Source organism: Protobothrops mucrosquamatus, unplaced genomic scaffold, assembly GCF_001527695.2.
Source record: "Protobothrops mucrosquamatus isolate PMUCROS unplaced genomic scaffold, P.Mucros_1.0 scaffold1108, whole genome shotgun sequence".
Taxonomy (NCBI): domain Eukaryota; kingdom Metazoa; phylum Chordata; class Lepidosauria; order Squamata; family Viperidae; genus Protobothrops; species Protobothrops mucrosquamatus.
In genome coordinates this window covers 76,420-91,109 of record NW_015387328.1, presented here as the reverse complement: position 1 = coordinate 91,109, position 14,690 = coordinate 76,420, and the positions used below count along the sequence as shown (strand labels likewise).

Here is a 14,690-nt window from a genome sequence, read left to right as displayed (position 1 = left end):
TAGCTCTTGCAAAAATGAATCTGAAATTGACGGTTGCTTCCATCCTGCTGCTACTTCTCTGCTCAGGTTAGTTTTTAATCCAACTTCTGTTGTCTTAGAATATTTTTATTTTATTTTTGTTTGTTGCACAACAGTTAGCCAGATGTTCGGACCGGATTTGGCACTTTTGCCTGCCGAGCGAGTCCTTCCCAAAGACCTGCGATAGGCAGATGTTGTCGTCGGATGGCGTTACAAATATCGTCGCAGGATGGAAGCTGTTGCAAGTCAAGCTGCCTTTTGCAATTGACTGAAGGGGAGTCTGTCAATGCCGATGGGGGTTCAAGTGGTGCTCCGGCTGTTTTGGGATTGCAGGGCCCCTGCTCCTACTTATTTTATGATTTGATTGGATTTTGTTTTTCTTTATTTTAATTTTTTTTAAAAAATTTATTTTCCTCTCAAAAGTGGGAATTGCAACTAAGGGCTGTGCAGAAAAAACCCAAGCCAATTTCTTGTCAGCCAAACCCGAAGCAATCCAATCCTCGCCCACATTCAGTACTCTTTTTTTTGCAGAGGTTCTCAGCCACAGTGTGCAGAAGAGGAGTGCCGAGGATGAGACCGTGCTCACCCAAATTGAGGATGCCGCACGGGGGTACTACAATTATGTCTCCGATGTGACTAGTTCCTGGGTAGAAAAAGTCAAATCCTTTGACATCAGCCAGCGAATTTGGTAAAGAAATGACAGGGGATGATGGGTGATGGGTTTCCCCCCCCAAGGGCCTAATATAATTTTCTGATCAATGATACGTCATGTTTATTGATTTTATTTGATTTTTATCCTGCCCTTATTATGTTATAACTAGCTTGAGGTGGCGAGCATTCCTAATACTCTATCCTCCTATTTTCCTCTCAACAACCCTGTGAGGATGGGCTGGGCGGAGAGGGAGTAACTGCCCAAAGTCTCCCAGCTGGCTTTCCTGCCTAAGGTGGGACTAGAAGTCATAGTCTCTTGATGATTGGTCCAAAGTCATCCAACTGGCTTTCATGGCTAAGGCAGAACTAGAACTTACAGTCTCCTGGTGATTGGCTCAAAATCACTTAGCCCCCTGGCTTTTGTGCCAAAGGTGGGACTAGAACTCACCGTCTCCTGGTTTCTAGTCTGGTACCTTAAACACTAGACCAGGGATAGGCAACCTTTGCTCTTTTATGACTCATGGACTTCAACTCCCAGAATTCCTGAGCCAGCATGGCTCAGCTTGGAAACCTCTCCCTTTCCCCTCAGCATGGCTGGCTCAAGAATTCTGGGAGTTGAAGTCCACGAGTCATAAAAGAGCCAAGGTTGCCTACCCCTGCACTAGACCAAACGGGCTCTTAATATACCTTCCTTTCTAAATAATAAAATTCCACAATTTTGCTTGGAAAGTGAATGAGTGCAAAAAATCATCAGTGATAGACTACCATCAATCTGGCTGGAATTTCTGTTTTAGATTTTTTTTTAATCGTACTTTTATTATTTTTATAAATCACTCAAAGTAGCAAACAGACCTAATAGCATTCTGGAAGATGGAAACATAACACATTTTGGCCTTGTTCCTTGAAAATATATGTATTAAATCCCCAAGACTGATTCAAGGCCCATTTTATCTTCTGTATTCAATAATTACCTTTGGGGGGGGGGTAAAATTAAAATTATGATCCAAAGATTTCAAGGGGTTGCAACCTGCTTGCTTCCATTCCTTTAGTAACTGTTCGAAGTTATAACAGTGCTAAAAAAAAAAGTGACTTATGACCATTTTTGACACCTATGACTGTTGCATTCCCAGGGTCATGTGATCAAAATTCAGGCACTTGGCAACTGGCATGTACTTATGGCAGTTGTGGTGTCCTGGGGTCACGTGATCCCCTTTTGTGACCTTCCCCGCCAGCTTCCGACAAGCAAAGTCAATGGGGGGGGGGGAAACCGTTTACTTAATGACCTACACCAGGGATAGGCAACCTTGGCTCTTTTAGGACTCGTGGACTTCAACTCCCAGAATTCCTGAGCCAGCCATGTTGAGGGGAAAGGGGGAGGTTTCCATGCTGAGCCATGCTGGCTCAGGAATTCTGGGAGTTGAAGTCCACCAGTCATAAAAGAGCCAAGGTTGCCTACCCCTGACCTACACGATTCTCTTAACAACTGCAGTGATTCGCTTAACAACCGTGGCCAAAATGGTCATAAAATGGGGCGCAACTCGCTTAACTGCTGCCTTGCTCTAGCCACAGAAATTTTGGGCTGCATTTTGGTTTTAAGTCGAGGATCAGCTGTCGTGAGGAGAAATCTTTGTCCTTGTGAAGGGGCTGATGATCTGAAAGGTGTCCTCTTCCCTTTATTTCCAGGAACAACTATAAAAACCTCATCGAAACTGTGAACACCTATCAAAGTGTCCTCACTGATCAAGTTGGACATTGGTGGCAGGACTAAGGAGCCCTGCCCTGTAGCCCTCCCTGCACCGTGTCCCAAAATCTTTGTGCCTCAGTTTCCCCAGCAAGTCCCGGTCCGGCTCTCCATATTTTTTGAGGGGTACAAGCGATGTCCTTCTGTTTAGCCTGTGAATAAAGTTCCTTTCCTAGTAAGGCCGCCGCACAATTCTCTGATTCCTTCTTGGGGATGGATTTCTTTGTGGAAATGCAAGAAAACGACAATGACAACGACAACAAAAATAAAACAAAAAGAAGAGATGGGACTGAAATGGTATGGGGTTTCCTGCTTGAGCAGGGGGCTGGACTAGAAGACCTCCAAGGTCCCTCCCAACTCTGTTCTTCTCTGATTCTGTAAGGGTCTCCTGCTTGAGCAAGGGGTTGGACTAGAAGACCTCCGCGGTCCCTTCCATCTCTGTTATTCTCTGATTCTGTAATGGTCTCCTGCTTGAGAAGACCTCCACGGTCCCTTCCATCTCTGTTATTCTCTGATTCTGTAAGGGTCTCCTGCTTGAGAAGATCTCCACAGTCCCTTCCATCTCTGTTATTCTCTGATTCTGTAAGGGTCTCCTGCTTGAGAAGATCTCCACGGTCCCTTCCATCTCTGTTATTCTGACCACCTGCAACCCTTTTTATGAACCGACAGATGCTTCGGCTTCTTCAGTGAGATCCGAGTACCCTATTTTGGAAGCTCAGAAAAGGAGATTGCATTCAACAGCCATCTAAACCCCATCTAAAAGCCCTCTGGTTAAAACCGAACCACAGGGAAAAAAAATATACTTCTGAGCAACGGTGGAAGTGCCAGATGAAGTAATTCCCCTCAGCATGAAGCAAGGGGCGAAGGGTGATGTTTTGAAACCACCTTCTGTGGCAGATCCTTCCCATTCTGGGGAAAGAGCGTAAGGGTTTTATTTTGATATTTTTTTTCTTCCCCTAATACTTCTGTGTTCCCCTTCATCACTTCTCGGTAGGATGTGGAAGGAAGGCAAACGAAAGAGGTTAGAAAGTGTGTTTCTCAACCTCGGCAACTTTAAGTTGGGTGGACTTCAACTCCCAGAATTCCCCAGCCAGCTTGGCTGGCTGGGGAATTCTGGGAATTGAAGTCCACTCCTCTTTAAGCTGCTGAGGTTGGGCAAGCTCTCTTTTATTTGATCAAATGAAGTTGTAGGTTCACATTTGCTATTCACTCAACACCTTTCCTTCCAGCCTTACTAGCCTCTGTTAGAATAAATTAATCCTTCAGATGATATTCATTTTTACGGTCGATATTCTTCCTAGCCAAAGAAGACTGACATTCTTCCATATTCGAATGTCAACCGTTATCTTTTTCCAGATCTGTAAAGAATTCGGTTTGAATAAACCTTTATTGTTTTTCCTCAAGCAAATCTCCAGCTACTTAATTCATTGACTAGGGATAGTAAGCTCTGCTGTTACTCGCAGCTAACTGTCAATAAAATGGCGGGCAAGATTTCACTTCAGAATGTAATTTATTCATTCCTTCGTTTATCTCCTGTCTTTATTATTTTTACAAATCACTCAAGGCAGCAAACACCTCCAACACACTTTCCGCTTCCTCTTTTCCTCACAACAACGACCCTATGAGGTGGGTTGAACTGAGAGAGAGTGATTGACTCAAAGTCAGACAGCCGGCTTTCATGCCTAAGGCGGGACTAGAACTCACCAACTCGTGGTGATTGGCCCAAATTCAGACAGCCGGCTTTCCTACCTAAGGCGGGACTAGAACTCATTGTCTCCTGGTGATTGGCCCAAAGCCACTGAGCTGGATTTCATCGCTAAGGCAGGACTCGAACTCATAATCTTCCGCTTTCCAGCCTGATGCCTTAAACCACTAAGCCAAATTAGCTAATTGTATACATTTCTGACAGTTGCGAGATAAAGGGGAAACCAACATGTAAAATTCCCCTTTGAAGGCTGGTCCTGGCAAAACAACAACAACTCCAAGACGTAATTCTTGTAAATCTGAAGCAACGAAGTTTGGGATTTTGTAATTATTATTTTCAAAGCTGTTGCATATCTAAAACCCTTCCGCTCTGGGGTAAGAAGAACCTTCTTTCAACTCAACAATTGCTACAATACAGGTAGTCTTCAACGTACGGCCACCATTGAGCCCACTGTCGCTAAGTGAGATGGCTGTTAAGTGAATTTCACCCCATTTTACGACCTTTCTCGCCACGTTTGTTAAGTGAATCACTGCAGTTGTTAAGTGAGTAAGAGCGAATCTGGATTCCCCGTTGATTTTGCTTGTCAGGAGGTCACAAAAAGGGGATCACGTGACCCCGGCACACTGCAACCGTCGTAAATACAAATCAGTTGCCAAGTCTCTCAATTTGGATCGCGTGACCACGGGGATGCTGCAACGGCCGTGTGAAAAACAGTCGTAAGTTACTTTTTTCAGCACCGTTGTAACTTTGAACAGTCACTAAATGAGCTGTCGTAAGTCGGGGACCACCTGTATCTGGTGGGCAATGGTGTGGAGAAGACTTCGTGAAGGGTTCCCGGCACGTGGGGTGGACCACGCGCAGCTCACATCATGATCGAATAATCCAGGCCATGATCGGTGCTGCAGTCAGTAATTTGGCTAATGTCCTCACTGTCCGAATGGCGCCTGGCTCTGCTTCTCCTACAGAAGATTCTGGAAAATTCCCTCTGGAACTTCACCCCTCCAAAAGCGTAGACCAAGGGATTGAGGCAGCAGTGGGTGAGGGCTAAACTCCTGGTGATCAGGAGTCCGGAATCCAACACCTTCTCCCACTCACAGTGCCGCTTCAAATGGCCCAGACGTTGAAAGATGTCCACCAGGATCAAGCAATGAAAAGGGCACCAACAGGCGATGAAGGTGATCCAGATGACCAGCAGGAGACGGAGAGGCAAATGCTTGCTCAGAAGTCCAGCCTGGTGCAGCTTGGTGAAAATCTGACTGTAGCAGTAGACCATTGCTTGGACAGGCCACCAAAAACCTAGAAGGAAGAAGATCGCTTGTAGCCCCAGTTTCCAGGAGTTGGCATCCTGGACCTCAAAGCCCAACTGGCAGACGAGAGTCATGGCTTCCGGGACGTAGCTGACCGTCCGGAAGTGGAGATCCACAATGGCGAACGCGATGCCCATGCCCCAGAAAGAGGCCGAAGTGAGGTAGATGTGAGAACGCTTCAAGAAGAAGCGTGGTGATGTCCCCCGGACCACCACGAAGTAGCGCTCAATGCTGATGTAGGTCAGGAGAAGGATGTTGGTGACCACGTTCATGGTGGAGAGCGCCTCGGTCAGCTTGCAAAGGAATTCTCCAAAGGTCCAGCCGTGGATAAAATAGGCAGCTTGGAAAGGGAGGGTTAAGACCAGAAGGAAATCGGCCACCGCCAGCTGGAAGAGGTAGTGGTCAGCAAAGCGCCAGGACCGGTGACTTTGACCCAAGATAGCCAGCACCAAGCTGTTGCCCAGCAGCCCCACCACGAACACCAAGGAGAAGAACGCGGGCACAAAATAGCGAGCGAAGGCGCTCACTTCGGTGGGAAGGCACGGCTGGGCGTTGGGGTTGATCTCGGGCAACGTGCCCAGCTGGGAAGGAGGGAAAAAGAGAAAAGTTTGGGAGAAATTCTCAGGACATCCCAGATACACAGCCTTACACACAGGCGCCCACCCATGCCCCCTTAGGAATCGCGGGCGGTTGGTGGTGTTGTCCAATAGTACTGCTTTTTCTGCTGGCTGGATTGCTAGTAAGCTAACAGGAGGAGTAAACTAGGAGGGAAGAAGCTGATGGAATGGAATGGGAAATTATCTGGATCGTTTTTCCTTGCTCAGTTGCAGCTTTGGACTCCAATCCCATGGGGAAGGGAGGAAGGGAGGGGGGAGAAGTGAGAAGGGGAGGGGAGGGGAAAGGGGAGAAAGGAAAAAGGGAGGGAGGGAGGGAAAAGAAAATATCCCATAATATTTAATGCAATGCTGATACTCTGAGAGCAGGACTTTTTTTTTTCTTTCATTCATTTTCTATTCTTTCCATCCTTTTCTCTCCCCCTTCCCCACTTTCCTTCCTTCCTTCCTTCCTTTCTTTTTCTTTCTTTTTCTTTCTTCTTTCTCTTTTCCTTTTTCTTCTTTCTCTCTCTCTTTTTCTCTTCCTTCCCTTCTTCCTTCCTTCCCTCCTCTGCTCCTCCTCCTATTCCTGATAATGCAATTTCTCTGCGCTCTCCCTTCCCAGTCTCAAGCCATGTACTGTGAAAACCCCACAGAATCCAAAGCTCCCCCCTCCCTTTAAGGATTGGGTCCTGGTTGTTATCGGCTGGAAGCAAAAGAAGGTGGGGGAGCCTTTGTGTGCAAATCAAACAGGGAGGTCACTTGCACACAGAAACAGGATTGGGCCAAGGTATTTTGCTGACCAAAGCAGTAGATAAGACGGACTCCCTCACTGCATTGTACACGCACCAGGCTTGGTCTGGCAGGCCTGGATACTCCTGTCCTGCCTGTGAAGCAACAGGAGAAGCTGGACATGGTGGATCACGCAACCCTCTCCACGCTCGGAAAACCTCCCAGCACCAAATGTCCATCGGGCCAATCCAGTTGGGTTGAGCTTGCAAGTCTACTTTTCAAAAGATATGCTCAGCTAATCCGCTGGCTACTCAACAGACTAGCATTTTTTCCCCTCAACCTGGACCACTTCAAGATGTGTGGACTTCACCTCCCAGAATTCCCCAGCCAGCTAGGCTGGCTGGGGAATTCTGGGAGGTGAAGTCCACACAGCTGAAAGTAGCCAAGGTTAAGAAACACTGGGCCAGAGACAGAGAACTGACCTACCTCATAGTAGTCCTCATCCTCGTAATTGGTGGATTGATTTAGTTCCATTCTTGCATCCAAAGGTTATCCTTGACTATCCTTCTGTGCTGCTGTTGCCCCAGGGTGGACTCAGTAATGTGGGGAAGTCACCAGATCTTCTGGTGGGGGAAAGGAAACCCTCATGTTATGAAAGGTTTCCCGATGGGGAAGTTTAACTGCAACGAGGGCTGATTGCTTGTTTTTCTTCTCAGCCGCTTTGGCCAAGGAGCAGTTGGAGAACCGTGGCCCCAAACCCGTTTCTGAAATTCCCAATATAGCCCAAGGTCAGGAGTGGGCAACTATGGCCCCTTGATGACCTGTGGACTTCAACTCCCAGAATTCATAGCCCTTTACCACCTATGGGCTTCAACTCCCAGAATTCATAGCCCCTTTATGACCTGTGGACTTCAATTCCCAGAATTCATAGCCCCTTTATGACCTGTGGACTTCAACTCCCAGAATTCATAGCCCGTTACCACTTATGGACTTCAACTCCCGGAATTCATAGTGCCTTTATGACCGATGGACTTCAACTCCCAGAATTCATAGCCCTTTAACACCTATGGACTTCAACTCCCAGAATTTATGGCCCTTTTACCACCTGTGGCCTTCAACTCACAGAATTCATAGCCCCTTTACAACCTGTGGACTTCAACTCACAGAATTCATAGTCCCTTTCTGACCTGTGGGCTTCAATTCACAGGAGGAGGAGGAGGAGGAGAGGAGGAGGAGGAGGAGGAGAGGAAGAGGAGACTACGAAAAAGTAACACAATAAAATAAAGAATGCAGAGATTCCCAGATACAGAAAAACACCAAAAACGCAAGACTCACAATTAGTCAGCCAGAACATTTCATTAAAAACACTCTCATCTCATTCAGCGTTTATATTATTTAATTTTAGAAGGTTGAATACATATAGAGTTAAGCTCCTTTTTTTTTTTTTTTTGACATCCTCTCTCCGGTAATAGACATCCAAAAGAATTGAGCAAAAACGAAGCGATGACTTTCTTCTCTCGTCCGTCCTTATTGGTATATATTCGGTTCAAAGACTCACTCAAATCTCTTCTCATTTTACCAGATTTAGACGGACAACATAATCTTCGGCTATCCATTTCAGAAGGGCAGTCAAGAGTTTATGATCAGAAAACAAGGACGCGACACGAGTCAATGCAACGCAACAGCAGATGCCATGAAGCCTTCAACAAACAACTCGGAGGTTTTGACACGAGCCTTGAAATCTTTTGGTTTCAGGCAGGGGGAGTTTTCGACCCCAATTTTCAACCTCAGAACGCTGCTCTGAATGGGGGAAGAAACTGAAAACGTGAACAGATAACCTCAAAACCATATTGAGCAACCAGTTTCTTGAGTCAGACGTGGAAGCGATAATGTTCAAAACCCGTCAGGATTGCCGGGACCCCCCCTTATCCGAAGAACAATTTTTTCATGAATGAAACTTGATTCATAGGGGAATTTCGATGCTCGATCTTGATGCTAGACACACAGGCAGTCCTCAGCTTCGAATAACAGAATAAGAGAGCCGGAAGGGACCTTGGAGGTCATCTAGTCCAACCTCCTGCTTAAGCAGGAGACCCTATGCCACTTCAGACAAATGGCTGTCCAATGTCTTCTTAAAAAACCACCTGACTGTTGGGAATACAGAACGTCCATTGCTAAACAAAGCGATTGTTAAATGACTCGTACCTGATTTTACCAAGGTTTTTTTGCCATGGTTATTAAGCGAATCATGCAGTTCAATGGATCACACGGTCGTTAAGCGAAACCAGCTTCCCCCCCTCCCCCCATTGGCTTTGCATGTCAGGAGCCGGCTGAGAAGGTCACAAATGGTGATCACACATGACCCCAGGACAGGAATTTTAATCACATTGACACAATGGTCATAACTGTGAGGACCGGTCATAAATCACTTTTCCCAGTGCTGTTGCCACTTCGAACGGTCGCTAAACGAAGAGTTGTTAAGTCGAGGACTAGCTGTACCGACGGAGCGCCATGTTTCCTCTGCTTGCAGAGCAGCAAGAGGAGAATTCTGGGATAGCAATGGCGTCCATTCCCCACCATCCAGTCAGAGCTGAAGAAGACGCTTCTGGGATGGGAAGCGAAACGTCTTCAAGGAAAAAACAACGAAAGTCCAGTCAGAGCTGAAGAAGAAGCTTCTGGGATGGGAAGCGAAAGGTCTTCAAAGGAAAACCAGTTACCTCATGAAAAAGGCACCTTTGGGACAATGGCGTCCTTGCGGCTCCAGATCTTTCTAGAAGGCCGCATAGGAGCAATCTGTGCTTTCGGACCAACTTGAATCCCTCTGCTGGCTGAAGGACCTGGAATGCTTCTTCAGGAAGTTCTGATTGATGCAGCCGAATCTCCTCAGCACGGTCAGGAGTTTGTTCCGGAACTTGACGCCGACGAAGGCGTAGAGCAGCGGGTTGAGGCAACAGTGGAAGAAGCCTAAGCTGGTGGTGACGGTATCGGCAATGTCCAAGCTCTCATCCCTCTGGCAATCCTTCTCCAGGAGGTCCAGCTGGAGCAAGGTGTTGAGGAACTGCACCAAATGGTAGGGCGACCAGCAGAGAAAGAAGGCCACCACCACCACCAAGATAACCTTGAGGGCCTTGTGTTTTTGGAACCCTCTGGAGCGCAGGAGGGTGAGGATGATGTGGACGTAGCAGTAGATCATGGCCATCAGAGGGAGCAAGAAAGCCACCAGTTGGTTGATGACGATCAGGGCGATTCTCCACCTCTTGCTACTATGAGGTGGGAAGGAGAGGACGCAGGAAGTAACGTTCAGGCGGCTGTCAAACTCGGCCCTCAGGTACATGAAGTCGGGCACCGTCAGCAGGAAGCAGACGAGCCATACCAGCAAGGTGGTGTAGACGATCAGGAAGCGCTTGTTCCTGTTGTACATCCGTATGACGTAGACGATGGAGAGGTACCGCTCAAAGCTGATGCAGATGAGGAAGAGGATGCTGGCGTAGAAGTTGATCTTCAGGATGCTGCCGATGACCTTGCAGAGGAAGTCCTTGAAGATCCAGCCCAGCACGGCCTGGGCAGCCCAGAAAGGAAGCGTGAACACCAGAAGAATATCCGCGATGGCCAGGTTGAAGATGAAAATGTCGGTCCCGAGTAAGGAGACTCTGTCCAGTAGCAAGACAGCGATGACCATCATGTTGCCTCCGAGACCCAGCAGGAAAATTAGGGTGTAGAAGGGAGGCAGAAACTGCATGGAAAAGTTCTGGTAGGGGTTCAGATCGCACGGCTGGGCTAGGCAACAGTCGTAGGAATAACTGTCATTGTAGTAGTAGTCCATGATCTCTTCACTGTAGTTGAAGGACATGATGAGATTTTCCGTCTACAAGGAGGAAACAGGGCAGAGGATTACTTCATTTTATTGTTCAATTTTATAGTTTTTATTTTAACTGTTTTGGGTGGCAGCCTGAGGCTCAAAAACGCTGTGACAGGGATATAGGCAGGCCTTGACTTACGACCACAAGAATAGAATAGAATAGAATAGAATAGAATAGAATAGAATAGAATAGAATAGAAAATAGAATAGAATAGAATAGAATAGAATAGAATAGAAAATAGAATAGAAAATAGAATAGAATAGAAAATAGAATACAAAACAGAATAGAATAGAATAGAATAGAATAGAATAGAATAGAAAATAGAATAGAAAATAGAATAGAATAGAAAATAGAATACAAAACAGAATAGAATAGAATAGAATAGAATAGAATAGAATAGAATAGAATAGAATAGAATGAAGGAATATAGGAATAGGAATAGGATTAGGAATAGGAATAGGAAAGAACAGAACAGAATAGAAAATAGAATAGAATAGAAAATAGAATAAAAAGAATTTTAAAATCAGTCACTTAATAACCACCTTGCTTAGCGACAGAAATTCTGGTCCTAAAATGGAATGGAATGGAATAAAATTGGAAATGGAATAATTAGAATTATTAGAATTAGAATTAGAATAGAACAGAACAGAATAACAGAGTTGGAAGGGACCTTGGAGGTTATCTAGTCCAACCCCCTGCTCAGGGAGGAGACCCTATACCATTTCAGCCAAATGGTTGTCCACTCTCTTCTTAAAAACTTCCAGTGTTGGAGCATTCACAATTTCACAATTAAGTCAAAATTTTCTGTTGCTAAGCGAGACAGTTACTAAAGGAGTTTTGCCCCATTTTACGACCTTCTTTTGCCACAGTTGTTAAGAGAATCACTACAATAGTTCAGTTAGTTAATTGAATCTGGCTTCCCCATTGACTTTGCTTGTCGGAAGGGCGCAAAAGGGAACCACGTGACCCCCGGGATGCTACTACCGTCATAAATATGAATCAGTTGCCAAGCGTCCAAATTCTGATCATGGGAACGTGGACTCCATTAGTATTACGGAGTAATATTCTTAGTATAACTACATTAGCATCACGGCTTAGTATAACATTCCTAATCTGCCAGTATAATCATCTTAATCTACACCAGTGTTTCTCAAATTGGTCGACTTTCAGATGTGTGGACTTCAACTCCCAGAATTCCCCAGCCAACAAGGGGAATGCGCTGGCTGGCTGGGAAATTCTGGGAGTTGTCGTCCACGCATTTTAAAGTCGCCAAGTTTGAGAAACACTACACCTTGGTCAATAATAGTAACTGTGAGAGGGACCTCGGAGTCCTAGTAGACAATCACCTAAATATGAGCCAGCCGTGTGCTGCAGCTGCCAAAAAGGCCAACACAGTGCTAGGCTGCATTAACAGAGGGATAGAATCAAGATCACGTGAAGTGTTAATACCACTTTACAAGGCCTTGGTAAGGCCACACTTGGAATACGGCAACCAGTTTTGGTCACCACGATGTAAAAAAGATGTTGAGACTTTAGAAAGAGTGCAGAGAAGAGCAACAAAGATGATTAGGGGATTGGAGGCTAAAACATACAAGGAACAGTTGCTGGAATTGGGTATGTCTAGTTTAACGAAGAGAAGCGCGAGGGGGGACAGGATAGCAGCGTTCCAGTATCTCAGGGGCTGCCCCAAAGAAGAGGGAGTCAAGCTCTTCTCCAAAGCGCCTGAAGGCAGGACAAGAAGCAACGGATGGAAACTAATCAAGGAGAGAAGCAACCTGGAACTAAGGAGAAACTTCCTGACAGTGAGAACAATTAATCAGTGGAACAACCTGCCTCCAGAAGCGGTGAATGCTCCAACACTGGAAGTTTTTAAGAAGAAACTGGACAGCTATTTGTCCGAAATGGTATAGGGTTTCCTGCCTGAGCAGGGGGTTGGACTAGATGACCTCCAAGGTCCCTTCCAACTTTATCATCATTATCACTTAAAAAGGAGAAACGAAGAGAAGATCAACCAAAAGGATTAGGAGGCTGGAGGCTAAAACATATGAAGAACAGTTACAGGAATTGGATATGTCTCGTCCAGGGGTCTGCAACCTTGACAACTTTAAGACTGGTGGACTTCAGCATAGCTGGCTGAGGAATTCTGGAAGATGAAGTCCACCAGTCTTAAAGTTGTCAAGGTTGCAGATCCCTGGTCTAGTCTAATGAAAAGGACTAGTGGGGGGGTGACATGACAGCCGTGTTCCAATATTTGAGGTGCTCCTACAAAGACGAGGGGATCAAACTGTTTTCAAAAGCACCAAAAGGCAAGATGAGGAACAATGGATGGAAACTAACCATGGAGAGAAGCAACCTAGAACTTAGAAGAAATTTCCTAATGGTAAGAGGAATCCACTAATGGAACAACTTGCTTTCAGAAGTTGTGGGTGCTCCATCACCGCAGGCTTTCAAAAAGAGATTGGACAATCATTTATCTGAAATGGTATAGGGTCTCCTGCTCAGGCAGGGGGTTGGACTAGAAGACCTCCAAGGTCCCTTCCAACTGTATTGTTATTCTATGTTCTAAGATTCCTTGGCCTTTACAATTTTGCTGCATGCATCTTCTAGTAACAGAGTAGACAGAACCAAAAAAACACAAAAAATCTTTGCTTTCCGAATCAGATTTTAGGTTGGAAGCCGTGTTTCTCAACCTCAGCAACTTTTAAGATGGGTGGACTTCAACTCCCAAAATTCTCCAGCCACCATGCATGGACTGGTGGATTGTGGGAGATGAAGTCCAGCCTTCTTAAAGTTTGAAAAACACTGTTGTGAAGAGTCTCTTTTGAAACCAAGCTACACTTCTAGGAATTATATGGATACAAATACATAGGTTTTTCTGGGTAGTCTCTTATCCAAACAAAGGCAGGTCCGTAGCTGCTTAGCTTTCTCTGCAAGAACGGCCAAGATTTGCTGGATGTCCTCTATTGCTCTGGAGATGGAAATTTTGGAGTTTTTTTTTTATGAGATGTAAACATCTTATATGTAGCTCTCCTTCTTTGAAGCGCCTTTTTGCGTGTATCATAACGCATATTAAAAAGGAAAAGCCTTTTGGTCACACAGGGTGGCTATCATCTTGACGTGTTGACTCAATACAGCTGGAAAAATTAAATATTTTCTGGATCCGCAGAAAATATTGACTCCTCAGTTGCTGGCTACACCTCTCTTCTTACCCCTAGTGAGATGGGTAAAAAAAGAGATGGAGCTTCAATCATGCAGTTGCAGCCACCAACTTGACTTTTTCTGCCTGTGTGGACCCTCCTGGAGCAGGTGCCAGGTGCTGGAGGAGGAGGAGGAGGAGGAGGAGAAGAAGAAGAAAGAAGAAGGCGAAGGTGAAGGTGAAGAAAAGAGAAGAGGAGGAGAAGTAGGAGAAGTAGGAAGGAGAAGGAGAAGGAGAAGAAGAAGGAGAAGGTGAAGAAAAGAGAAGAGGAGGAGAAGTAGGAGAAGTAGGAAGGAGAAGGAGAAGGAGAAGGAGAAGGAGAAGGAGAAGAAGAAGAAGAAGAAGAAGAAGAAGAAGAAGAAGAAGAAGAAGAAGAAGAAGAAGAAGAAGAAGAAGAAGAAGAAGAAGAAGAAGAAGAAGAAGAAGAAGAAGAAGAATGACGATGTCACCATTTTGAAGTTCATTTCTACACCTCTCTACTATTTCTGGAAAAGGTTCTTCTTATTTTTTATTCTTCGAAGTTGCCACATCACACCAGACCTGCGAAAGAGGGGTTTTTGCGTGACGAACGTGCCTAGATAAGGCTGGAGATTAGGAGCGGCTTTTCAGAGAATTTGCAGATGGTGCTATAGATGCTCGTGCTCTGCCAGGTACTGTCTAGCCACGAGAGGAAAGTTCTGGATTTGCAGACGTTTATTGCCATGCACAGAGTTTCTGTCTTTCTCATTCGGCTACCGTCTCCTCTCAGATCCACCCTGGGGCTCATTTGTTCCATTGATTTGGACATTTTGAATTCTAGTTTTGACCGTCATCAGTGTCTGGAAACCTATAGCAAACCCTGAAATGACTAAAAGTCAGAGGAGACGTTTTTAATACCTGTAAACCCA

General features: G+C 45.5%; 2 protein-coding genes across 2 annotated transcripts; both read right to left on the bottom strand.

The window, feature by feature from the left end:
* Positions 1–4,977: 4,977 nt before the first annotated feature.
* On the bottom strand, positions 4,978–7,281 carry LOC107291285 (C-X-C chemokine receptor type 3-2-like). The gene is made up of 2 exons (XM_015820275.1): positions 7,234–7,281; positions 4,978–6,003 (listed from the first exon to the last, which is right to left on the bottom strand). Exons 1-2 carry the CDS (start codon positions 7,279–7,281, stop codon positions 4,978–4,980), a joined length of 1,074 nt encoding a protein of 357 aa, XP_015675761.1.
* A 2,224-nt stretch (positions 7,282–9,505) lies between these two features.
* LOC107291284 (C-X-C chemokine receptor type 3-like) lies at positions 9,506–10,597 on the bottom strand. The gene has a single exon (XM_015820274.1). The coding sequence runs from the start codon at positions 10,595–10,597 to the stop codon at positions 9,518–9,520; it is 1,080 nt and encodes a 359-aa protein (XP_015675760.1). The 3' UTR covers positions 9,506–9,517.
* Between the last annotated feature and the right edge of the window lie 4,093 nt (positions 10,598–14,690).

Coding starts and splice junctions, on each gene's coding strand:
- LOC107291284 (XM_015820274.1), bottom strand. CDS start 10,597: ATGTCCTTCAACTACAGTGAAGAGATCATGGACTACTACTACAATGAC.
- LOC107291285 (XM_015820275.1), bottom strand. CDS start 7,281: ATGGAACTAAATCAATCCACCAATTACGAGGATGAGGACTACTATGAG. Junction 6,004..7,233: donor AGGATGAGGACTACTATGAG/GTAGGTCAGTTC, acceptor CCTCCTTCCCAG/CTGGGCACGTTGCCCGAGAT.